This window comes from Cottoperca gobio, chromosome 17 (genome assembly GCF_900634415.1).
Source record: "Cottoperca gobio chromosome 17, fCotGob3.1, whole genome shotgun sequence".
Classification (NCBI taxonomy): domain Eukaryota; kingdom Metazoa; phylum Chordata; class Actinopteri; order Perciformes; family Bovichtidae; genus Cottoperca; species Cottoperca gobio.
This window is the reverse complement of record NC_041371.1, coordinates 1,643,087-1,668,865: the sequence shown is the minus strand read 5'-3', so window position 1 is coordinate 1,668,865 and position 25,779 is coordinate 1,643,087. Positions and strand designations below refer to the sequence as shown.

General features: G+C 41.9%; 1 protein-coding gene across 1 annotated transcript in view; it reads right to left on the bottom strand.

Moving 5' to 3' along the window:
* Positions 1-5,797: 5,797 nt before the first annotated feature.
* Positions 5,798-25,779, bottom strand: part of myo10 (myosin X) — a 111,127-nt gene continuing 91,145 nt past the window's right edge. The window contains exons 22-41 of the mRNA XM_029453290.1: positions 24,187-24,293; positions 23,782-24,006; positions 22,875-22,914; positions 21,291-22,283; positions 20,836-20,956; positions 20,222-20,465; positions 17,559-17,654; positions 17,133-17,226; positions 16,301-16,356; positions 15,596-15,738; positions 14,662-14,853; positions 14,362-14,519; positions 13,627-13,750; positions 12,703-13,000; positions 12,074-12,281; positions 11,814-11,950; positions 11,612-11,732; positions 10,555-11,031; positions 10,061-10,252; positions 5,798-8,334 (exon numbers count right to left, since the gene is read on the bottom strand). Coding sequence (XP_029309150.1) covers positions 8,224-8,334; positions 10,061-10,252; positions 10,555-11,031; positions 11,612-11,732; positions 11,814-11,950; positions 12,074-12,281; positions 12,703-13,000; positions 13,627-13,750; positions 14,362-14,519; positions 14,662-14,853; positions 15,596-15,738; positions 16,301-16,356; positions 17,133-17,226; positions 17,559-17,654; positions 20,222-20,465; positions 20,836-20,956; positions 21,291-22,283; positions 22,875-22,914; positions 23,782-24,006; positions 24,187-24,293 — 4,137 coding nt within the window. The 3' untranslated portion in view covers positions 5,798-8,223. The remainder of the gene's footprint in view (positions 8,335-10,060; positions 10,253-10,554; positions 11,032-11,611; positions 11,733-11,813; positions 11,951-12,073; positions 12,282-12,702; positions 13,001-13,626; positions 13,751-14,361; positions 14,520-14,661; positions 14,854-15,595; positions 15,739-16,300; positions 16,357-17,132; positions 17,227-17,558; positions 17,655-20,221; positions 20,466-20,835; positions 20,957-21,290; positions 22,284-22,874; positions 22,915-23,781; positions 24,007-24,186; positions 24,294-25,779) is intronic.

Here is a 25,779-nt window from a genome sequence, read left to right as displayed (position 1 = left end):
TGATGCCCGAACCACCTCAACTGGCTCCTTTCAACGCAAAGGAGCAGCGGCTCTACTCCGAGTCTCTCACGGATGGCTGAACTTCTCACCCTATCTCTAAGGGAGACGCCAGCCACCCGTCTGTGAAAACCCATTTTGGCCGCTTGTACCCGCGATCTCGTTCCAAGACATCCAGAGAAATTTGGCACAGTCACGAAATTACAAGCAGTTTTCCCAAATCTCTAATCCTTTCCTGTTTGTCCTGAAAAGTAGACTAAACTGTTTTTATTAGTTATAGCCTAAAAACATTGAATACTCGTTATGAAACATTATTTTGGTGTTGCCCACAGACGAGCAGTTATGTCCGTAGCCTACATGAATCATTGACTTGAAGTTTTTTTTGCTGTTTTTAGAGTTTGTATAGCTTTGAGTTTCCAACTGAATCCTTCCAAAACTGCTGGACTATGGAGAGAGCTTTGAATCTCTATCACTGTGCTTTGGGATAAACCTGCTTCACATTTTTGTATAAATAAATCCTACCTTTTAGAAGACCAGAAGGACGCAGGATTCAGCGATTTAGACAGATTGCAAATGAGCACAAAATAAACAAACAATGCAGGCATCAAATCTGGACTTTTCTAAGTGTCACGTTGACTTGATCCTCAGATGATTTGTGCCGGTATATATACAGCTGTTGAAAATTGTGGTTTTGATCCGTCTGTATTCCATTCTGTTGAGCTTCCAGGAGCCCTGTGGTGTTGGGGGGTTTGGGTTTGTAGATGGTTTTGGGGTACAGTTCTCGACCCTTGGTGATTTAGGTTGTTTGATTTTGTTGGTGCCTTAGGAGGCAGGTGACGTCTCAATGCGCAGCACAGAAATGACTTGAATGTGACTTTTGCTGTTGGCTGTATTTCTATTTCCTTTGAATGTAACAATGGATGTAATGTATAAAGAATATTTATATACATCCAGAGCAGTGTGGGTTATTTGCCTGATGTCTGTAGTACCCTCTTTCACATCAAGAGGAAGATTATCTAATGTTTGTGTATCTGGCTTTATAAAGTATGCAGAGCTAATGGCACTAGGTAAAAAGAAGGCAGGCTTTATTTCTCTCAAGCTCTTTTTTTTTCATTCTTCACACAACTACTTCTGTCACTTTTTATGTGTACACAACTAAACACAGAATCCGGATCCTGCCCGGTCTCCAGAGCTGTTCCACTCTGCAGGAGTCTTACCCCAGAGCGGTCCCGCTCACTGACTCACTCGGTGTTCTATTTGGAGGCCTAACTAATAGACCACCACCTTCTCATCTCAACTCAAAAAAGATACAAGTATAATCTGACAATGTCAATTTGATACCCATGCTACATGTTTAATGTGATTGCCCAGCGTCTGCGTCGGACAACTCTCCTTCTTCTGAGTGCAGTTGGGGACCTGTTCAGAATAATTTTAATGATAAACACAAGGCACTTAACCCTGAGTTGCTCCATGTGGACTGTCCCTGTAGTTAGTTCACTGTAAATCGCTCTGGATAAGAGTGTCTGCTAAATGAGATGTTCCAGTTCCCTGGTCTTCCCTGCATTGAGCAGGAGGTGGTTCCTTTGGCACCAGAGGGCAAAGTCCTGTGTCAGCTCTCTGTAATACTTGTCATCCCCATCAGAGATGAGGCCGACAATAGCAGAGTCATCAGAGAACTTCTGCAGGTGTCATTTTGCAGTGTTGTGGGTGAAGTCTGCAGTGTAGAGGGTGAAGAGAAACGGCACCAGAACCGTTCCTAGAGGAGGCGAATGGGGCGAGATTCCTGTCTGCGTCTGCTTGGCATTGTCAAAAAATGTAACTTTCAGACAAGGTTCTATGATGTCACTGATGATGTCATCAATGACATCATAGAACCTTGTCGGAAAGTTTATAAATAGAACCCGTTACTCACATCAGAGAGTTTCTTGACAATGCCAAGCAGACGCAGACAGTCCACTCGCCCCATTCGCAGACGCAGGAGACCTCTCAGGTCCCCTGCTACACGCAGGAGACCTCTCAGGTCCCATGCTACACGCAAACGGAGGAGAGTTGTCCGACGCAGACGCTAGGCAATGACATTAAACATGCATGGGTATCGATTCGACATTGTCAATTGATACTTGTGTCTTTTTTTTTCTTTCTTGGAACATGGCCAGGGAACCAAGAAGGGGGTAGCTGAACAAATAGGTGAGCGGAACCTTACCGCTCTGGTATGGGCAGGAGGACGACCTGTCGAGCGGAACAGCTCTGGAGACCGGGCAGGATCCGGATTCTGGGGAAGAACTGGAACACGGGACTCTGCAGGAGTCTTACCCCAGAGCGGTCCCGCTCACTGACTCACTCGGTGTTCTATTTGGAGGCCTAACTAATAGACCACCACCTCCTCATCTCAACTCAAAAAAGATACAAGTATAATCTGACAATGTCAATTTGATAGCCCAGCGTCTGCGTTGGACAACTCTCCTGCTTCTGAGTGCAGTTGGGGACCTGTTCAGAACAATTATAATTATAAACACAAGGCACTTAACCCTGAGTTGCTCCATGTGGACTGTCCCTGTAGTTAGTTCACTGTAAATCGCTCTGGATAAGAGTGTCTGCTAAATGAGATGTTCCAGTTCCCTGGTCTTCCCTGCATTGAGCAGGAGGTGGTTCCTCTGGCACCAGAGGGCAAAGTCCTGTGTCAGCTCTCTGTAATACTTGTCATCCCCATCAGAGATGAGGCCGACAATAGCAGAGTCATCAGAGAACTTCTGCAGGTGTCACTTTGCAGTGTTGTGGGTGAAGTTTGCAGTGTAGAGGGTGAAGAGAAACGGCACCAGAACCGTTCCTAGAGGAGGCGAATGGGGCGAGATTCCTGTCTGCGTCTGCTTGGCATTGTCAAAAAATTAAACTTTCAGACAAGGTTCTATGATGTCACTGATGATGTCATCAATGACATCATAGAACCTTGTCGGAAAGTTTATAAATAGAACCCGTTACTCCCATCAGATAGTTTCTTGACAATGCCAAGCAGACGCAGACAGTCCACTCGCCCCATTCGCAGACGCAGGAGACCTCTCAGGTCCCCTGCTACACGCAGGAGACCTCTCAGGTCCCATGCTACACGCAAACGGAGGAGAGTTGTCCGACGCAGACGCTAGGCAATGACATTAAACATGCATGGGTATCGATTCGACATTGTCAATTGATACTTGTGTCTTTTTTTTTCTTTCTTGGAACATGGCCAGGGAACCAAGAAGGGGGTAGCTGAACAAATAGGTGAGCGGAACCTTACCGCTCTGGTATGGGCAGGAGGACGACCTGTCGAGCGGAACAGCTCTGGAGACCGGGCAGGATCCGGATTCTGGGGAAGAACTGGAACACGGGACTCTGCAGGAGTCTTACCCCAGAGCGGTCCCGCTCACTGACTCACTCGGTGTTCTATTTGGAGGCCTAACTAATAGACCACCACCTCCTCATCTCAACTCAAAAAAGATACAAGTATAATCTGACAATGTCAATTTGATAGCCCAGCGTCTGCGTTAGACAACTCTCCTGCTTCTGAGTGCAGTTGGGGACCTGTTCAGAACAATTATAATTATAAACACAAGGCACTTAACCCTGAGTTGCTCCATGTGGACTGTCCCTGTAGTTAGTTCACTGTAAATCGCTCTGGATAAGAGTGTCTGCTAAATGAGATGTTCCAGTTCCCTGGTCTTCCCTGCATTGAGCAGGAGGTGGTTCCTTTGGCACCAGAGGGCAAAGTCCTGTGTCAGCTCTCTGTAATACTTGTCATTACCATCAGAGATGAGGCCGACAATAGCAGAGTCATCAGAGAACTTCTGCAGGTGTCACTTTGCAGTGTTGTGGGTGAAGTCTGCAGTGTAGAGGGTGAAGAGAAACGGCACCAGAACCGTTCCTAGAGGAGGCGAATGGGGCGAGATTCCTGTCTGCGTCTGCTTGGCATTGTCAAAAAATTAAACTTTCAGACAAGGTTCTATGATGTCACTGATGATGTCATCAATGACATCATAGAACCTTGTCGGAAAGTTTATAAATAGAACCCGTTACTCCCATCAGATAGTTTCTTGACAATGCCAAGCAGACGCAGACAGTCCACTCGCCCCATTCGCAGACGCAGGAGACCTCTCAGGTCCCCTGCTACACGCAGGAGACCTCTCAGGTCCCATGCTACACGCAAACGGAGGAGAGTTGTCCGACGCAGACGCTAGGCAATGACATTAAACATGCATGGGTATTGATTCGACATTGTCAATTGATACTTGTGTCTTTTTTTTTCTTTCTTGGAACATGGCCAGGGAACCAAGAAGGGGGTAGCTGAACAAGTAGGTGAGCGGGACCTTACCGCTCTGGTATGGGCAGGAGGACTACCTGATGAGTGGAACAGCTCTGGAGACCGGGCAGGATCCGGATTCTGGGAAAGAACTGGAACAGGGGACTCGGCAGGAGTTCAGTTCCCCGTTCTTCCCTGCGTTGAGCAGGAGGTGGTTCCTCTGGCACCAGAGCACAAAGTCCTGTGTCAGCTCTCTGTAATACTTGTCATCCCCATCAGAGATGAGGCCGACAATAGCAGAGTCATCAGAGAACTTCTGCAGGTGTCACTTTGCAGTGTTGTGGGTGAAGTCTGCAGTGTAGAGGGTGAAGAGAAACGGCACCAGAACCGTTCCTAGGGGAGGCGAATGGGGCGAAATTCCTGTCTGCGTCAGAGATGAGGCCGACAATAGCAGAGTTTTCAGAGAACTTCTGCAGGTGACACTTTGCAGTCTAAAGGGTGAAGAGAAACGGCGCCACAATCATGTCCGAGTGATACTCCCGTGTCCTCAAGTACTGATGACGGTTGGTGAGGTAGTCCAGAATCCTGTTGGTGAGATGATGATCCACAATGAGCTCTCCAGTTTGTCCTCCAGCAGCCTGGGTTGAATGGTGTTACTGGAGAAATCAAAGAAAATGATTCTCCCAATCCTCCAGCCTTCTCCAGGTGAGAGAGGGATCTCTGCATCAGGTGACAGCATTATCCACACCGTTGCCAGGTTGGTAGGCGAACTGAAGTGTGTCCATCGATGGTCTCACAAGGGGTCGAAGATAGCCAAGGACCGGCCTCTCCAGGGTCTTACATTACAGGTAGTGTAATGCTACATGTTTAATGTCGTTGTCTAGCGTCTGCGTCGGACAACTCTCCTGCGTCTGCGAATAGGACGAGTGGACTGTCTGCGTCTGCTTGGCATTGTCAAGAAACTACCTGATGGGAGTAACGGGTTCTATTTATAAACTTTCAGACAAGGTTCTATGGTATTGATGACATTTTCAGTGACATCGCAGAACCTTGTTTAGTTCTCCTGTTCCAGTTCTCCCCTAGACTCCTGCTCCCAGAGCTGTGTTTCCCGTCTCGCCGACTTCCAGAGATGTTTTGCCCGTCTCGTCGACCTCCTGCCTCTTTTCTTTTCAATTAACGCCCTTATTTTGTTTTCCCCCAGGACCCAATCGACGTGACACCCAGCACCATTTTTGGGCAGCTGGTTCGGGTTGCAGCGCTGCCAGACTCCTCCCCCGGTCCGTATACCGGTATGAATTCAGGGGGGTATCCACCAAGCTCTGTGGGACTCTGGTCACCACTAAACTAAAGGTGGACTAGAGTTTGGTGTGATGATGATGCTGGTGACATTACCAGACAAGTTAGATTATCAGACAGAAATTAAAGCGTTTTTTATTTTTATTTTATTCTATGTGATTAAGACTTTCTGACGATTGTCAGTTTTGACAAATTTCTGTTTTAAAATAAAGACAAAAATGTGAATGCGACTTCAGACCAAATATGTAATCATTTATTGTTAGAATCATCCTTTCAATACATAACACAGCTAATACAGATAAAAAACAGGATACCAGTATGGATGGTTGTGTGGAGAAAAAATAGAAGGCAAGGACTTACAGTATAAAATGTACAGCCACGGGATTATATAATATATATAACATTGCACATTATACCAAAAAAGAAACCACACATGGAAAACAAAAGTGTACACAATATACAACAAGGCACTGTGGAAGAAACCTGCACACGCGTCTTTGGATGGATCTGCCGCCCGCGGAGCTCCAGTGAAATGTTGTAGGAATGTTACACTGCAAACAGTCCAACTGAGCAAGTCATCCAAACTGAAATATGATTGATTACATTGCAAATCCACCACTTATTACTAATAATGTTTTAATCCTTGCAGTCTGAGTTACTTAAAGGGGCATTGGGTGCTGTTTTAAAGCCTCACTAACTGTGCTACATCTGGAGGGGGTGATGAAAGTGACAATTTCTGGCACATATTATGTGGCTTTTGCGCATTTGTAAGTGCTAGCAGGTGCGTGGAATTGTACAACTATGTACAATAGAAACGAGAAGCACTGGTGGTCAAAACAGAGGAATGATTAATTATCTCTTAGTATGCAGGTTTTTTTTCATGTTTTCTTTTTCTGGTACTGTTTTGCAAGAACAAAAGTAAAAAAAAAAAAAGCCCAAAATATTAAGTGTATATCTATCAAAGTAAACTGAGCTCCGAGTTTACAGTCAGAATTCTGAGGGGGAAAGAATATATGAATTTAAACTCATAATTAATTGTATTCTCTGAATTCTGACTTATAATTTGGACTTTTTGTGCTCAGAGATCAAATACATTTTTCCCGGGTGCCCCTGCTTCTCTTCTGTACATTCATCACTTTAAATTTGGGATAGAATTGCTGGTTCTCTGGATAGTTTGCAGATTGGGAGACAGACATGTGGTGCATCACAACAAGTTTACACATCAAGGCGCTTCAGATTTGTACGCTTAAACAGAAATCTATGGATGTTTGAAGTTAAGCTTAAATGACCTGCGCAGCTGGACAGATTCTGCAGTGTGTAAGTACATTGGTAGTTAAAGGGAACATGGGAGCACCTTCCAGATTCTGGTTACACAGGAACAAGAGTGGCATCGATAAAACAAAGTCTGATTGGAGTTCAGTTCGTCCTGCTTTAGTGTGAACAGGCACTTTGTGTGTGACCTTCAAATTCCTCAGCAAATCAATCCAAACAATCAATCACAAACTAGAAATGCTTTAGACGAGTACAGTTGCATATTATTTACAGTAAAAAGATCAGAACATTTGCTTAGAAGGTCAAGTCCCAGAGTTTTTCAAAGCAGAGGAAAAGACTTGTAGGCTTTAACTATTTTCTTTATCTTCTCTGCTTCTTTCTTATTATTACATTCAGACATTTAGACACAGCTCTCTTAAAACTGAATGCACGCATGCACACACACACGGACACACAGACACACACACACACACACACACACACACACACACACACACACACACACACACACACACACACAAACCCTCAGTAACAAATAGCCCCACGCTGCAACGACAGTCCTTGTAGCTCCACAGCACATTAGCATCAGGAAGCAACAATCCAAACTTAAACTCTGCATAAATGAGGACTGTGAAAACAATAAGGTTGTGTTGAACCTTCAGTTGTCTGGTCTGAGAAACAAGTGGGAAATTTGTTGCATGTTTGTATTTGGCTACCTCAGGAGGTGTCGGAAGGAAAAGTTTGGATAAATTGTTCCCGTCATATATTTGTATTGATGTCCGATCGTTTGTGTTCTCAGATGACTACATTAGCTCTTGTTCCTGTCGATGCTTTGAGCCTCTTCTTTGACACTTCTGTGTTTTGCTGTGGAACACAACATTGTGTTATCTCAGACTTCACTGTAGAAACTATTTAAGTATGTAAATGTTCATCAAACCTTAGTTTCGAGGTTCTTGAACCCTTCGTGGCATCAGGAGGCAAATTAATTAATCAAATGCAATTTTTCTTACAAATAACGATATTGAAGTTGAAGTACAAATGTTGACGTATGATAACTTACAATTTAGGACTCGTGATTTCTTAAGTAACTTGAGTTTTGAAAAGGTTGGCAACCAAAGAAAGCAGCTTTCCTTTCAGCTTGTGATGATCAGATGTGGATGTTTGATGTTTTGGAATGGAACATAGTTTGAGCTGCTCAACATTAAGAGCGTTGTGGTTTGTCTCCAGCATTCACAGAGTCTGTCCGACACGTCAAATGTACGAGCTGCTCTCTGCAGAGCGCCGAGGATGGGCGTCAATGTATGGCCAGCTGCAGCGGCAGCCGCGCTCGGCCCTCTGCGGCAATCCGGCAAGTGGCCATAAGGTCAAAGGTTAAAGGGCGGAGTTCACCAGGCGCTACACTGGCTGCCGTGGCTGCTGACGGACTGACAGTTGCTGTAGCGCTTCTTAACGATCATGCTGATGTAGGCCTTCATCAGCTTGGCGATGTCCATGACCTGCAGAGGAGAGGAAGAGGAGTGTTTGTATAGTTCCTGATGTTTCAGGATTAAAGGGCGGTGTTTCATTTCATTATCTGCACGCTTTAGATGTGTGAAGATTTATGATTTAAGACGAGACACTGTGGGCAATAACACGAGAGTTTGGGCTTCCATAACACGTCTTCTTTTAGACGAGTGTAAAGAAAACATCAGAATTCACATCCATGTTTCTAACTTTGTGTGTTTGTTTGTGTAGATTTCTCCTAAACTCTCATACAGCTACATTACATAATGTCTCATGTACATATTTAAACATGAACACTTGTAATATAAACTTGTGTTGATGTGAGTCATGAAGTGGGGAAGCTTCATGCTGATATCTGTTAGTTACATGTTTGACCCTGTTCACCTGTAGTGTGTACAACATGTATGACTCTGTTCACCTGTAGTGTGTACAACATGTATGACCCTGTTCACCTGTAGTGTGTACAACATGTATGACTCTGTTCACCTGTAGTGTGTACAACATGTATGACTCTGTTCACCTGTAGTGTGTACAACATGTATGACTCTGTTCACCTGTAGTGTGTACAACATGTATGACTCTGTTCACCTGTAGTGTGTACAACATGTATGACTCTGTTCACCTGTAGTGTGTACAACATGTTTGACTCTGTTCACCTGTAGTGTGTACAACATGTATGACTCTGTTCACCTGTAGTGTGTACAACATGTATGACTCTGTTCACCTGTAGTGTGTACAACATGTATGACTCTGTTCACCTGTAGTGTGTACAACATGTATGACCCTGTTCACCTGTAGTGTGTACAACATGTATGACTCTGTTCACCTGTAGTGTGTACAACATGTATGACTCTGTTCACCTGTAGTGTGTACAACATGTATGACTCTGTTCACCTGTAGTGTGTACAACATGTATGACTCTGTTCACCTGTAGTGTGTACAACATGTATGAATGTTACAATACATATCTTTAAAGGAGCTTTTTCTCACACTCTTCAGCAGAAGTCTCCACTTCAGTAGCACTTACATACACCAAACTTTCCACTTTCATTCCTCTCTATATTCTGAAGCTTTGTGCAGAGGGCTTTGTTCACATGTCACTCACAGCTCATGTTATACACGCTACACTCACTACATGCAGGAGATGCACAGAGTTCCGTGTGTTGACAGGATTTAGTGATTTATGGAGTGATACAAAGACAGATCCAGAATCTGTACAAACCTTTGACATGTGAACAACATGAAACTTTGAACCTGTCAAACAATATTGTATTAATATAAGTAATCAACTGAGGAAGTTCTATAGTTCCCTTAAACCTGATAATAGAAAACAGTTTGAACCCATCATCATAATATTCTCTCATTTATACAGCTTATTACTAACAACATGGATTTTCTATTACTATTGAGGGTTTTTATGATCTATGGAGTGATAAAAATACTTGAGAAAAACCTTTGACTGTAATATGACAACAATTTTGAGCCTGTTTTTTAATACCAAAAACATTTGTCCTAATGTAAGTAATCAAATGGACAAGTGTCCATTTAATTCAAACGTTTGCCCCATTAGTATCTCCCCTTAGCACTTGGTCACAGCAGCAGTTATAACAGCAGTGATTACATTGAATGAATTAGTTTAGAAGTTTCACGTCAGTTGATTTCCTTGCAAAAGGCACATTTACTGCTGATGATCACATCATTTAGTTTTGTCGTACGAACCATTTGCGTATCAAACACTAACTCTCGGCCCTCCACAGCGATCTTGTAGGAGCTGGCCAGCGGAGCTCCGAAGGAGAGAATCTGTTCGTACGGGAAAACCTCCAGAGGCCACGGCTCCCCTCGTTTGTACACCGATATGGCTTCCCGGCTCACACCCAACCACAGCTCGGAGGGGAATGAGCCGTCCCGGCACTAAAGGACAAGCAGAAACAGTTTTGGTGGACGAGGTCCTCGGAGCAATACCATAGTGTAGAAAGTATTATATTACAAGTGGATGTAAAAGTACAAAAGTATGAGCATTAAAGTACAAAGAATATATATGATATTATTTTATTATCATTAGGAATGTATTGGATGACATTTTAATCTATTTTCAAATACAATTTGTATCGAATTTCTATTATATATTTGAAATTAAAAGATAAATATCAAAATAATATAATTTCGTAAAATATGACAAATGTTCCAACAAGGGATCCTAAATCTCTCCTCACCTCCACGTTGAACAGCGTGGATCCGTATCCCTGCCACTCCTTAGCCACAGTCATGTATTTGACCATGGCCTGTTCCTGGTTCATCCCTTGCAGCTTCTTCCACTTGTCCATGACACTTGTTCTCACCGCTGTCGCCTCCTCCCTCATCCACGCCTCCAGACTGTTCTCCTCCTCCAGCTTCTGCCGACTCAGCGAGCCGCTCCTGAAGCTCCGCCTCAGCGTTCCCTCCAGGAAGCTCGAGCGTTTCCTTTCCGACGTCCCCGAGCGGTCGGCCACCGAGCCTGTGCCCGGAGCGAACGTCTTGGCCGAATTCTGCACCCGGGCCCGCAACCGCACCATGGGGAATACCTGGGACATCTCGGGGACTTTGGCCTGGGAGCTGTGATCCCCCTGGAGGTACTGAAGCCTCAGGGCAGCCAGGAACTGGAGCGTCTCCTCAGGACCCGGATACTGACCGCGGATCACAGCTTCATGGGCCTTCAGACAGCAGACGGACAAAACGTCAGATTAGAATAGATAGAAGTTATGTTTCTGTCAATACAACTGCAATACATGAAACACAACAACTCTAAGACACCTGATTTATTACAAACTGAGATGTTTTCTTACCACCAGAGCAACAGGTTGTAATACTATACATAAGTTCAGCTACAATACCAAAAATATTAATGTTTCAATGTCTTGACGAATATAAGAAATTAAAAAATCTATATTCTTATAATTTATATTGAATAAAATGAGCTCAGATGCGTCAGAAACTCTAAAACTCTAAAAACATCTAAAACCTAAAATCAGATTAAAAAAGATGACAAAATTACAAATCTGAATTATTTTTAAATACATTACATATCGGACATGTTGGTTTGTTTGTGTTTTGGGGAGACTTGTGTGCTTTAATAAATATTATTAGGTTATAATTAACATAAATTGGGGAGCAGTTACCATGCATGAAAAGCAAAGTTACTGATTGTGTGTGCAGATTCGATGATAAATTGGACGGATGAGCTTCAGTCTGATGGATCTGCACAACATACAGTTTTGTTTGACTTCGTCTCACCTGTTCAAACATGAAGGCAAACTCCACGCTGTCTTTGGGAACATTTTCTGTGTCCAAGAAGCAGTAAAGCTTGAAGTAAAACTTCCAGCCAGTGTTGTGTTCGTCCGGACTGGCTGACAGCCTGGAGAGCAGAGAGACAGTTTATGAAGTCTGCTATTGTCACAAAAAACATACTCTCACACACGGACTCCATCGCGCTTACTTTTCAAACTTGGCGAGCACGTCGGCCACCACCGTGCGGCTCTCGATGGCTTTCTCTGTGGTGTCGTTGTGTTCAAACAGAGCGAACATGTTCCTGCTGTCCTCCATGGCCAGGCCTCGGATCAGCTTCTCCACCACCTGACACACACAGAACAAGACTTTTAGCACTTTTAAATGTGATCGATTCAAATCTTAAGATTCTTGCAGAGAAATGACACATCTTGTATTTGAACATGTTTCAAACGAGTGGCTGTCACCGACCTCTCCGGCGGTTGTGTGTGAGTTGATGGTGATCTTGCAGGAGCCTCCTCCGTGGCAGTGAACGGTGGTGCTCATGTCCTGCCGGGCCACGATGGAGCGGATCTCCTCCTGCGACGGGACGTTCTCCCTGGATCGAGTCTTCCTCAGCGAGTCGAGGGCGAAGGCGGCGTAACGATCCATCTCCGAGTCGGGGAGGAGCTCTCGAGTCCTGCGGAGAGAGCGAGGTGGATTAGTCAATGTGAGAGATTACAGCAACAGATTACATCCTCCATGTTCATCACTACTATTACTCATCATTATTTATCTCAACCTCCCAGCTCAATACAAACTGCTAAATTGCAACAACACATTTTGTTATTATTATTTCTTTCTTTCTTATTATTATTTTTTTCTTTAATTCTATTTTTTTTACTGACACATGTCTGTATTTAATTGTCTTTATCTTGTTTACTTCACTAACAGTATTATGATTTATAAGAGGTGCATTTATGTGTCTTTCTTTCTGTTTTGTTTTTGTGATAAATCTTAATTTATATTGAAAAACAGGTGAAAAACAAATACTGTATATTAATCTATAAATAAAACCATCGTTTCCTGGAGACACAAAGTGTCTGCATCTGTAAACGTGCCTCTTCAGGTGGAACTTGAGGTATCTGAGGATGCTCCTGGTTGGGATGAAGGTGCAGGACATGCACGCCAGGATCTTCCAGCTGCAGAGGTTCTCAGGGCTGCCGGGCTGTGGCGTCCGCATCGTCTGCTTCATCAGCTGGCAGTAGAGCTCGTCCCGCAGCGGCTTGAGCTCCTGGCCGGTCTGCAGGATGCCCTGGATGACGGGCACCGGGTCAGCCACGCCCTCCAGGTGCTGCAGAGAGCTGAACACTTTGAGGGCTTCGTCCTGCAGCGTTGTGTAGCTTCTGTTTCTCAGAGCTGCGCAGAGCAGAGGGAAGAGGTGAGTCCTTATAGTGCATCACTGTGTCTGTGGTCGGTTTACGACTTATAGCAAAGTGGGGATGCTAGCTAACGTCCAGTGTTCTTATTTCTTTGCCTGAAGCTTCACCCGTAAACAAAGTGGTCATCTTAAAGGAGAGACCACCACCAAAATCCCTTTAAAAATCTGTACATTTAATCTTTGCTAGTGGAAACAATTCATAGTTTTACATTGTGAAAAATTCAAAAACACCTTTTTATTGCTTGTAAATTCTCCATTGAAATGCATCTTTTCTGCCACTGTGTAATAATAACATGACACAGCACATTACAACACAGATATTGGAAACTAAATGTGTTTTTGAAGGCAGTAGTTAAAGCTTACGGTCATTAAATGTATCAGTCAGGTGTGTAAACCTAACGCTCCCTCATATAATAGATTCAAAAGCATGACATGAGAAAGAAATATGAATTAATAACTCGCTTTAAGGCTTTTAAAAAGGTGGAGTCCTGTGATGGCGCTATTCAAATAATTAAAAGATTGACTTTCTGAATTTAGGAACTTATATTTGCTGATGTTTCAGTCGCCTGTCCCTGTTTCCCGTGTCGTTATCCGTGTGACTCACCGGTGAGGTGGATGTCTCCGTAGGGCAGCGGCAGCAGCGGCGAGTGCAGCGGGTGGTGGCTGTAGCGGAGGATGGGGTTCCTCTTGTAGATCTGCTCCACCACCTCCGAGTTCAGACAGTTTTCCTGCAGAGATGATTATGTGCATTACACATGATGCTCTGATGATTATCTGAGAGTTTACTGGCGTGACGGCAGTTTTTGAAACGAGGACTTTAAACTCTATCTGGGCTGCAGATGTACTGGAGTTAAGTTAGAGATTGGGTTTGTTCCCGTCACAATTCAATGAAAAAAGTAACTTTTTCATCTTCTTGCTGTGTGAAGTTTGCATGTAGCTACAGTTTCCTCTCAATCGAAATCAGGGTTATTATGTATATATATATATATATATATATATATATATATATATATATATATATATATATATATTAAAGAAAAACTGAAACTGAATGCCGCAATTCTTTCACATCGAACATTATAGCATCTTGAAGATTAAACATTGAACATTATGGTAATGTGTATATTACAAGCGAAAACGTTTCTGTAGAACAGAAAGTAAGAGAAGCAAAGACTCTGAAAACTAACTAAATTGTAAATTCAAACTAAAATAACAAATCTTTAATAGTGATCTCAAGCTGTTTAAAAAGTGAAAAGTATTTTTGAATTAAGCTGCAGACTTTCGAACGATCCTTCTCTGCAACAATGACTCTGTATCCGAGTGTTAAGAGGTTTCCTACCTTGATGTCCTGGATGAGCTGCTGCGTCGGCGTGTCGATGGGAGCTTTGGTGTCGATGACATTCTGGATAGAGTTGGCCCAACGTGTGGCCTCGTTCAGCAGCTTACAGTAGAGACGGTACGAGTGTTTACGGCCGTACACGATCACGTTCCAGTAGCCTGTCGGGACGATGACGCCAAGAAGAGCCCAAAGAAATGAGTCACGTTACACCACGTATGAAAGAAGGTTAAAAAAGCATTTTGGCGCTCAGGTTCATCTTAATTCAGAAGCAATTTAAATCCTATTATTTCTTTTTCTTACCGGTTTCTTTGTGGACCTTATCGTCGGGCTGAACCACGGAGCACAGGCTGTTCAGCACCAGCGTCCCCATCTTCAGGGCGTTACGTTCGGAGCTCTTGTAGTAGTCCAGGGAATTGTGGGTAAGCAGGAACCAGCGCTTCTTCAGCTTCAGCGAGGCTTTGGTGCTGTTCCTCATTTCTTTGTGCAGCCAGCCTGGTGGAAATGATTACATTACATTACAGTTCATGTAGCCGACGCGTTTGTCCAAAGCAACATTAAGTGCAAACAATCATGACGATACAAGTCGAAAAAAGCAAGAATCTTTCAAGTATATTAGCTTCAAATAGGTGAAATCATTTAAATTTAAATTTAACTTTAAATAATAATATTTTTATTTTATTTTGTATTATTATTATTATTATTATTATTATTATTATTATTATTATTATTATTATTATTATTATTAACTAATAATAATAATAATAATAAAATAAAGGAATCAGATATTTGTAGCAGCAATACATTTTGTAAATGTGCCGATTATTCTGCTAAAACTTGCACATTGCACAAAATATTTTGAACATTTATTTTCTTTGGAGTTTATTTATCTACAGTTTGGTGTAAACTGCCAAACCTGCAGGTTTACAAATGTGTAAAACCAGAACTTGTTGTTTTCTCTGCAACGTATAGATTCACTGTTCAATAAAGTGATCTGTTCTTATCTTGTATTTTTAGATTAATAAATAACTTACAAATACATTCAGAAATGTTTTTCTACTTTTTCAAGTAAAATTAAAAAAGAAAGATCGAGGTCATCAGCTTCTACAACCAACTTACAGATGTTCCTCTAACTTTGTTCACATCTCTGTGTTGCAGTAAATCTGATCTTCTTTCTGCCTAAATGCATTCTGGGATAGACTCCAGGCCTTGAGGAGTAAAGTGAGAGAGTCGTCACCTCGGATGATGAACTCCTGGCCGTCGACGCGCGTGTCTCCTTTGGAGCGCTGCAGCAGAGTGATCCAGTGGTGCATCTCCTCGGGCGTGTCGGCGTTGCAGTGCAGCACGCGGTTCGCAGTGATCATGACGAAGGAGTTCGGCCTGTGACGGTTCAGAAATGCAGTTAATGAGAAGAAGACGACACTCGTCCAACGCTTCCATAACAGCTGAATCACAAACGCTCTCATGAAGCTTTGATCTTCACACCAGATGACAAACTTATGGAAGCCAAAGTCATATAATGTCATAAAGGAGATGTAAGGTCCCATTAAGATACAAGATATCTTCTTCCAGGATGTCTTAGCTTATTATGCAATAAAAAAACAAGTCTTTTAACACATCTGAGCAGTTTGAAGTCATACAACAGGAATTATTACGTTTCTGTGTTGGATAAATGTTTAAAACTACATGATTTTCAAATCTTCTTCCAAGTGCAGCGCCCCCTGGAGGCTCAAATGGAAATAAAACTAAATGTAACATGGCATTGAATAGCAAATTTAAGACCGGAAACCATGAAGAATCCCTAAATAAGCGTTTACAACTGAAATAGATATTAAACCTGATGCATGACAAAAGAAGCATCATCACTGTGGTTCCTTCACTTTGCTATAGTGTGTGAAACAGAGTGTGTGTGAAGCACAGACGTGATGTTTGATGTCCTCACCTCTCTGGATTATCTGACGCACACACCGAATCGATCATCCCCACGTCCAGCGTTCCCTGAAGAGACAGAGGGAGAGAGGACGGTGCAGCGACAGTGTTCAGAGTTAGGATAATGAGTTTGACCTTCTTCGTCTTTTTCTTCTTCTTCGTCTTCTGCCCCATTGAAACCAATTATCTTGCACACACAGCAACACATTCACTCACAGGTGCAACACTGAAAACAGGGTGTGGCACAACAGAACAGAAAGAGGGAGGAGTGGATGAAGTATAGATGAAGTGTGTTAAAGGTGACAGGATGAAAAGATGCATCTGGACATTAACATACTCTGCCAGTGTTTTGGAAATGTTTCTATGTATTTAATACCTCAGGATGTTTTAGATCACGGGGGTCAGAGTTGCAGTAAAGAGGTACTTTGATTTTTCAGGTATTTAATTCTCTGGTTTATCAAAAAACAAGAGAATTCTGTGCAGCTTTTTTATCTATGAAACTTCTAAAGTAATAGTATAGTATGTAATATTTAAACAATTTTGAATAGCCATAGTATAGTACGTCATAAAAAACTCATAGTAAAGTATGCCATAAAGATGTCATAAACAAAGTCATATTACGTCATAAAACAAAAGCTTTTAACTGACACTAATTTTTATATTCACTACTTAATTATAGAGTTAATCCTGAAATGCTTTTAAGATTTTGACTTTATCCGTGTTTAGCACCAATAATAAATAAAATAAGTATTTTTCTTCCCACAAACTCCCAGCCCGGCATACAGTATTAAAACTCTTATACAACTCAATTTCCCACAGTGCTTTGCTTCCTCCACAGTACTCACCACAGCATTTTGAGGGTTTGCCTGCTCATCGTGCATCTCTCTGATCTCCTGCTCTGTGGAGCCGTGGACCTGACTCAGCACGCTGAACCACTGGCTGTAACCATGGAAACAACATCAGACACACACACACAGGAAGTGGACTGTCCCTCTGAAAGGTAATCAATGCGTTGCCATGGGCGACCGGCACAGCGACCCCAGAGGACAACACCTTCTGCTCATTATAATGTACGGTGAGTATAATAATAAAACTAGAAGGAGTTGGAGAGAAATGAAAAGAACTACCACTTCTAAAAACTCTTACATGTTTAATTCAGATATATTTTCATATTTTTATTGTAATTTCCTTCTGTATAGGTGCTATACAGACTGACTTACACATGTTTTATTTTGGGTTAGGACAGTACATGTGAGACAAACACCACTAACCTGGCATCTTCAGCAGACTCTGCAATCAGGTGGAAGGTCCTCTCTGGCATCACTATGTTGATTCCGTTCTCCTTACCGGTGTTGTCAATGATCTCCCTGCAGATCACAACATAAAGAGTTAGGAGATCGCTCAAGAGGTGTGTCATCTTTCAGTTGGGATTATAATATGTCATAGTATAGTATGTCATAGTATAGTATGTCATAGTATAAACTGTCATAGTATAAACTGTCATATTATAATCTGTCATAGTATAGTATGTCATGGTATAATATGTCATAGTATAGTATGTCATAGTATAATCTGTCATAGTATAATATGCAATATTATAATATGTCATAGTATAGTATGTCATAGTATAGTATGTCATAGTATAAACTGTCATAGTATAATCTGTCATAGTATAATATGCAATATTATAATATGTCATAGTATAGTATGTCATAGTATAGTATGTCATAGTATAAACTGTCATAGTATAATATGTCATATTATAATCTGTCATAGTATAGTATGTCATAGTATAAACTGTCATAGTATAATATGTCATATTATAATATGTCATAGTATAGTATGTCATGGTATAATCTGTCATAGTATAATATGACATATTATAATATGTCATAGTATAATATGTCATGGTATAATCAGTCATAGTATAATATGACATATTATAATATGTCATAGTATAGTATGTCATGGTATAATCTGTCATAGTATAATATGACATATTATAATATGTCATAGTATAGTATGTCATGGTATAATCTGTCATAGTATAATATGACATATTATAATATGTCATAGTATAATATGTCATGGTATAATCAGTCATAGTATAATATGACATATTATAATATGTCATAGTATAGTATGTCATGGTATAATCTGTCATAGTATAATATGACATATTATAATATGTCATAGTATAGTATGTCATGGTATAATCTGTCATAGTATAATATGTAATATTATAAAATGTCATAGTATAGTATGTCATAGTATAGTATGTCATGGTATAATCTGTCATAGTATAATCTGTCATAGTATAATATGACATATTATAATATGTCATAGTATAATATGTCATGGTATAATCTGTCATAGTATAATATGACATATTATAATATGTCATAGTATAGTATGTCATAGTATAGTATGTCATGGTATAATCTGTCATAGTATAATCTGTCATAGTATAATATGTCATAGTATAATATGCCATAGTATAATATGTCATAGTATAATCTGTCATAGTATAATCTGTCATAGTATAATATGTCATAGTATAGTATGTCATAGTATAATCTGTCATAGTATAGTATGTCATAGTATAATCTGTCATAGTATAATATGTCATATTATAATCTGTCATAGTATAATATGTCATAGTATAATCTGTCATACTATAATATGCCATAGTATAGTATGTCATAGTATAATCTGTCATAGTATAATCTGTCATAGTATAATATGCCATAGTATAATATGTCATAGTATAATCTGTCATAGTATAATCTGTCATAGTATAATATGCCATAGTATAATATGTCATAGTATAATCTGTCATAGTATAATCTGTCATAGTATAATATGCCATAGTATAATATGTCATAGTATAATATGTCATAGTATAATCTGTCATACTATAATATGCCATAGTATAGTATGTCATAGTATAATCTGTCATAGTATAATCTGTCATAGTATAATATGCCATAGTATAATATGTCATAGTATAATCTGTCATAGTATAATCTGTCATAGTATAATATGCCATAGTATAATATGTCATAGTATAATCTGTCATAGTATAATATGTCAAATTATAATATGTCATAGTATAATCTGTCATAGTATAATCTGTCATAGTATAATATGTCATAGTATAGTATGTCATAGTATAATATGTCATAGTATAATCTGTCATAGTATAATATGCCATAGTATAATATGTCATAGTATAATCTGTCATAGTATAATCTGTCATAGTATAATATGCCATAGTATAATATGTCATAGTATAATCTGTCATAGTATAATATGTCAAATTATAATATGTCATAGTATAATCTGTCATAGTATAATCTGTCATAGTATAATATGTCATAGTATAGTATGTCATAGTATAAACTGTCATAGTATAAACTGTCATAGTATAATCTGTCATAGTATAATCTGTCATAGTATAATATGTCATAGTATAGTATGTCATAGTATAATCTGTCATAGGTGGGTAATGTTGTATGTCATGTCTTTTAAACTACTGGATGCCTTAATTTCCCTGGGGATTAATAAAGTGTCTGTCTGTCTGTCTGTCTGAATCTCTGTCTGTCTGTCTGTCTGTCTGTCTATCTGTCTGTCTCTCTGTCTGTCTAGTATAGTATGCATGTTTAAAAGTCATAAAAAAGTCTTAGATGTTTAGTTTTCTGAATTAATTTGAGCAGCCCCTGAAGGGGACACACATTCTTATTTAATAATCTGCAGCTAATTCAATACTTTCCGCTTTAATATCTAATATTTAATACACTACTCGGCTACTGTGTCAAACTGCGGCAAAGAAAATTCTATTAATACGATCAACACAAAATAAATGTTTTTGGGAGTTAGAACTGGAGTTGGACTCTTTCTGGTTTGTTTTCGAGGTTGACAGATTAGTTCTTACTTGGCATCATGCATGTCCAGCACCCCCTTCATCTTCTCCTCGCCGTCATTCTCAAAGTACATGAGTTTGCTCTGCCGCAGCACGAACCAGCGGCGCTTCCAGTTGCGGCGGGACAGCGTAGACGAGCCCCCTCCCTTCTTGTGGAGCCAGCCCTGCTTCAGAGCCTCCTGCTTGGCCCGAAACCACAGGAAGGTCTCGTCCTTCAGAACGCACCAGCGCCGCTTCCACGTGTTTATCAGACCGCCTGGAGAGGAAAATATGACATTTTTACTCACGTGTTCACAATCTTCTGCTAAATCTCTACGAATGTGGAGGGGACAGAGGGACGTTAGATATCACATGACATTTCATGCTTAAAATCACCTGGAGGGCAGAATTTGATGTGAGGATGGAATATAAAGGAAGCTACATCAAACTATTACTACTAGTTCCCTCTTTAGCCAACCAGCGTAATTTAAACATTTTTAAATATTAAAAACAACAGGCATGTTTCAATTCAAATCAATCTGGGTAATCCTATAATACTGTATTGTTCGAAAGGGGAATTATCTCTTCTCCTGCACTATAGATTACTTTTCTTGAAGAAGTATTAAGAACTGTAATGAAGAAGATACCTTTGATGATGAGGAAGCTGTGGAAGTATGGGAGCGTGACGCAGCTGTAGACTGAATCCCGCCGATATGAAAGCTCGTCATCGGTGTCGAACCTGTCGAAGTCGTCCTCGCTGTCCTCAAACTGGAATAAAAACAACAGAGATGAGACATTTATGACGTACAAAGTTAGCATAACTGAATACATTTATTGTAATGCTTGAGTTATGCTTGACACATCCGCTAGAGTCGTGGGTGTCCGCATGACCAAAGTGACGCCACAGCATTAGACACGTCCCTTTTGCGGGGGTCGCATGCGCCTGGTTTTCGCCTGTCTGTGCACATCCGACATATTCTAACTACGCGGATGTGGCAGAAGTGTGGAACTACAGATACAGAGTAACCCACACGTAGTATTAAATGGCTATAATTGACCCTCCTAAGTGACCTTATTTCTACACTTTGTGGACCCAACTCACCGATGACTGAGCGCCCTCTGAGCTGAAGCGGTAAGCCCCTGAGCTGTTGTAGGTGCCTACAGAGCCGCGGTAGTCAGGAGACCACTGGCCACTGCGAGGGTTGGAGAAAGCCACGCTGCCACTGGATACGATGGCACCCTCATCGTAGTCATCCTGGTCGTAGTCTGAATCCTCGTCTGGCGGTATGAGCTCCACCAGGTCATCGGACTGAGCCTCAGACGAAGCCTGGGGGCGGCAGTAGGCCGAGTCCCCGCTGGATGAGGCGCTGTGGCAGGCACCGGGGGGCACAGGCGGTAAAGGCAACGGCTGGTGAAGCAGGGTGGTTGGCGGCAGTGGTGGGGTCACACCATCATTGGCGTATGGGTCTTCTTCAGACGAGTCATCACTCGTTCGGATCCCGCTTGTCCGCTGGCCGTCTGAGTGGCCGTGCTCACTTGGGTTCGGTGAGTCTTTGAAGGCCTCATCATCAGCCCCAAACCCTTCATCGACCTCTTCCTCGTCGCCTCTTCTCCGTCCGCTCTCTTTCTCCTTCTCCTCCCCTTCGCTAACTCCCAAGGAGCTCTCGATGTTCCTCACGCACTCATCGATCTCGTCGAAGTTCAGTGAGTCAAGGAACTGTTGCGCTGCCTTGCAGGCTTCGTCCTCCAGGCGCCTGAGCTCCTGGTCACGGAGAAGCTGCAGGCGGTTGAGGGAGGCTTCTGTCAGAGAGAGCTCCTGGCGCTCCTTCTGCCTCTGCAGCGACTGGATCTCCCGCTCCAGTCGCAGGATCTCCTCCACCTGAGACGCCTCGTGAGGACGGATCACCTGCTCCTGTTCAGATGCCTCCACCTGTACTGATGCGCCCTCCAGGGCCTCGGCTGACTCCGTCTCCTCCGCCTTCTCCGAGGTGTCCGGTGATGTTGCAGCTGCTCCTGCAGATTGAATCTGAAGCAGAGCCAGAGAGGCCAACTCCTCCGCCTGATGAAGCTCTTCCAGTCTTCTGGCCTCCTCAGCCTGAGGATGGATAAAAGACAAAACATTGAAGACTATCTGAGTGTGGTGTTTCCATTTCATCTGCATTAAAACGTTATTTATTGCGCTCATGGTACCAAAAGCTATTTAGGATATAATCAGTTAGGCAGAATAAGAAGCAATTTGCCTTCTTGAGGATACCTACACTCATCTTTACAAAATTCCTAAAACAAGTGTATTTGTACTAGGAACAGGTGGGCCAAATTATAGGCAACAATAACTGGATACAATGGAGATTATTTCTAGTGCATATATGAAATGGCAGATCCAGTCCAGCACAGAAAGACAATAAACTGAAGACTGTAAGTATTGAAGGAACATAAGATTTCATAGAAAACATTGACCTACGTCTTGCTTGAAGTAAATAACAATCAATACACAGTGCTGCCTGCCTTCCGATTTGATATACAATATTTATAAAATAATAAGAAAATTGTGTCTGATAAACTTAAATACAAACACTTATAGAGACTGCGCTCCTGTGCAACAAATCATCAGTGAAATGTCAAAAATGAAAAAGTAATCCACCTTTTTTCACACAAATTCATGGCTTAATAATCAGTATTATCGTACCTCTTTGGCGAGTTTCTCAGCCTCCAGCCTCTGTCTCTCCCTGCACACACACACACACACACACACACACACACACACACACACACACACACACACACACACACACACACACACACACACACACACACACACACACACACACACACACACACACACACAGATATCAGCTGACTGAAACACAAGATAAGATTTACCACAAACAAAAAGTAATTACATTTCCCGTCTCCTCGTGGCATTAAAATCCCATAAACCCATCTAGATTACAGATTGTAAAGGTCAGACAGGAAGTGCACATCACTGATATTACACCAAACTTAGCTTTTTATAAATAGTATCCACGTATGTGTACATAAATGATTGCTGGTATATGTTTGTACAACTTGACTTCATCTACATGATCATTGTCTGTTTATTTAGTCTCCATCCGTCAGAGTTTTTTATACTACAGTTCACTTTTCAGAGACGGTGTGGGAGTCAGCTCCCTCAGGCTGCAGATACTGCTGAGGATACAGAGGTCATGTCCTCCATATTAGTTCGGGGAATTGGGGATTTGAAGACATTTACATTGTACAGTTACTGCTCTTACTGACAAGGTGACCTTTTTAAGTTTGAGTCACTATTCATAGGACTGAGGCCACAATTTGAATCAAAATAGTTTTTGTATTTTTTATACTTAAAAGTACTTTTAGATAACCTATTCTAACATGAAGAGATGTCTTAAATGTGAAGTAGCTGCGCTCTCTTCTTCATGAATCACTGTGTCTATAGCTGCTCATTCCAACTTTATATTTCTTATTATTTTAATTCCTCACTAAAATGTTAATGAGTAAAATGTCAGCGCAGTTTTTAGGGTTAATAATGATACATGAGAGCAGCTATTGGTTTGTATTCTCCATTTCTAGCCCACCTCTCCATCTCCTCCTCCATCCTCCTGCAGCGCTCCTCCTCCTCCTCCCTCCTCTTCCTCTCCTCCATCAGCTGGCTGAAGGCCCGGCGGGCCAGCTGGCCTCGCACACGTTTCTGGAAGGTGAGAGCCGCCCAGCGCAGGAGCAGGAACTTCCTCCTCCAGTAGAAAGCCCGGTAGTTCTTCTGAATGACCACAATGCACTGCAGCAGCTTCCTGTACTGCTTTCTGTGTATCGGACAGAATCAGCAAATCAACACAATTCATTTACAACGTTTGGGTAGAATAAGCGCTGCACCGAATAGTTCGATGCTTCATTCATAAAGTTGACATGCGCAGCTTTTTGGGGTGTCGCCTTTCAAAAACAACTTTTCCACTGCGGTCAAAGAACTGAATATTGAGTCGTACCTGGCCAAGTAGCCTGTGACGTGGGCCTGGATGATCATGGCGGCTCTCATCACTTCCATCTCTCTCTGCTTCTCCAGCCGATGCTCCAGAGACTCCCGAAGAAACACCTGAGAGGGGAGGAGGACAGAAAATAATGTTTGTATAAATTCACTTGTTGCAGGTATAACCTTTGTAACTTTCATGAAGGGAAAACACGGTATGAAAGGGTTAAAGTTCAACACTCAAACCGGACATCACCGTGGAAGCGACCCGCCAATCACAAGGTAGCCCCGCCCTAAAGAACACCCTGCTGTATCGTCTATTTCATTGGGACATAAGTTACTAAATGAACATCTTGTATTGAAGAAGACTTTAAACTAGAGATTGAGACATAAACTCAAACAATAAATCAAGTTAGAAGTAGAAACATTTTCTCATAGACTTCTATATAATCTGACTTCTTTTTACAACCAGTGGAGTTGCCCCCTGCTGGATGTTAGAGTGGAGTTGCCCCCTGCTGGATGTTACAGTGGAGTTGCCCCCTGCTGGATGTTACAGTGGAGTTGCCCCCTGCTGGATGTTACAGTGGAGTTGCCCCCTGCTGTCCATCGGCTTCCCTTTTGAGACCCAGAAGTTTCCCCTTGAGGTGCTGACGGAGATAAGGAAGCATTGAAGCACCTTTCCTCAGCATTTAGAGGATTCAACCAGCTCTTATCACGACTGCTACTTGTGGGTCGTTTCACTCAGTTAAGAACCTAAAAGCAGAAACACTATTGGATCGCAGCCTTGCTCTTTTTACACATGTGACTAAACAGGAAGAGTTAAACATGGAGACTGCTGTGTAGTATTAAAACAAGAGTAGAACACAAATACACAGTGAAATATTCCCAGCCTCTGCTTAACACAGTACATCCATTATTGTATTACTCACAGTTTATGAATTAAAAGTGAACAGAATGAAAGTAGGCAGTCCCTCCCTTTTCTCTAACATCACCATTTAACAGACACTCCCTTCCAGAAGAACAAATGAAGAGGAAAAGCATTCGACATGAATCAAATTCAGATCCTCCTCTCCTTTTGTTCACGCCGCTAAAGAGCGCAGATTACTGCAGCCAGTGATTTGAGCTACATCTCTGTGTGAAAAGACCGATCTTACAGGCACTTAGTGCAGCTGCCTGCTATAGGAGCCAAGCTGTCGTCCATTGATAGAGAAACTGGGTCCACTGAGGGACGCCGGGGGTTAATCCGATTAAGGAGGGAGGAAAATGAGATATGGGACGCAAGAGACAGTGGGGAAATGTCACGGTGCGACGGGGGTACAGGAGTACAGATTGCCTTTCTCCTGTTGAATGATGTACTGTGTGTGTGTGTGTGTGTGTGTGTGTGTGTGTGTGTGTGTGTGTGTGTGTGTGTGTGTGTGTGTGTGTGTGTGTGTGTGTGTGTGTGTGTGGTGTTGGCAGAGTGACTGAGTGTTGAATCCTCATCGGTGAAGCACTAATGAGATTTTCAGGAGGAAATGTAAACTCGCCGGGGTGATTTGGACGTCACTGATGAGCAGGTTAATTAATAAGTAAACATGCCCCCCCCCAACCCCACACACACACACACACGCAC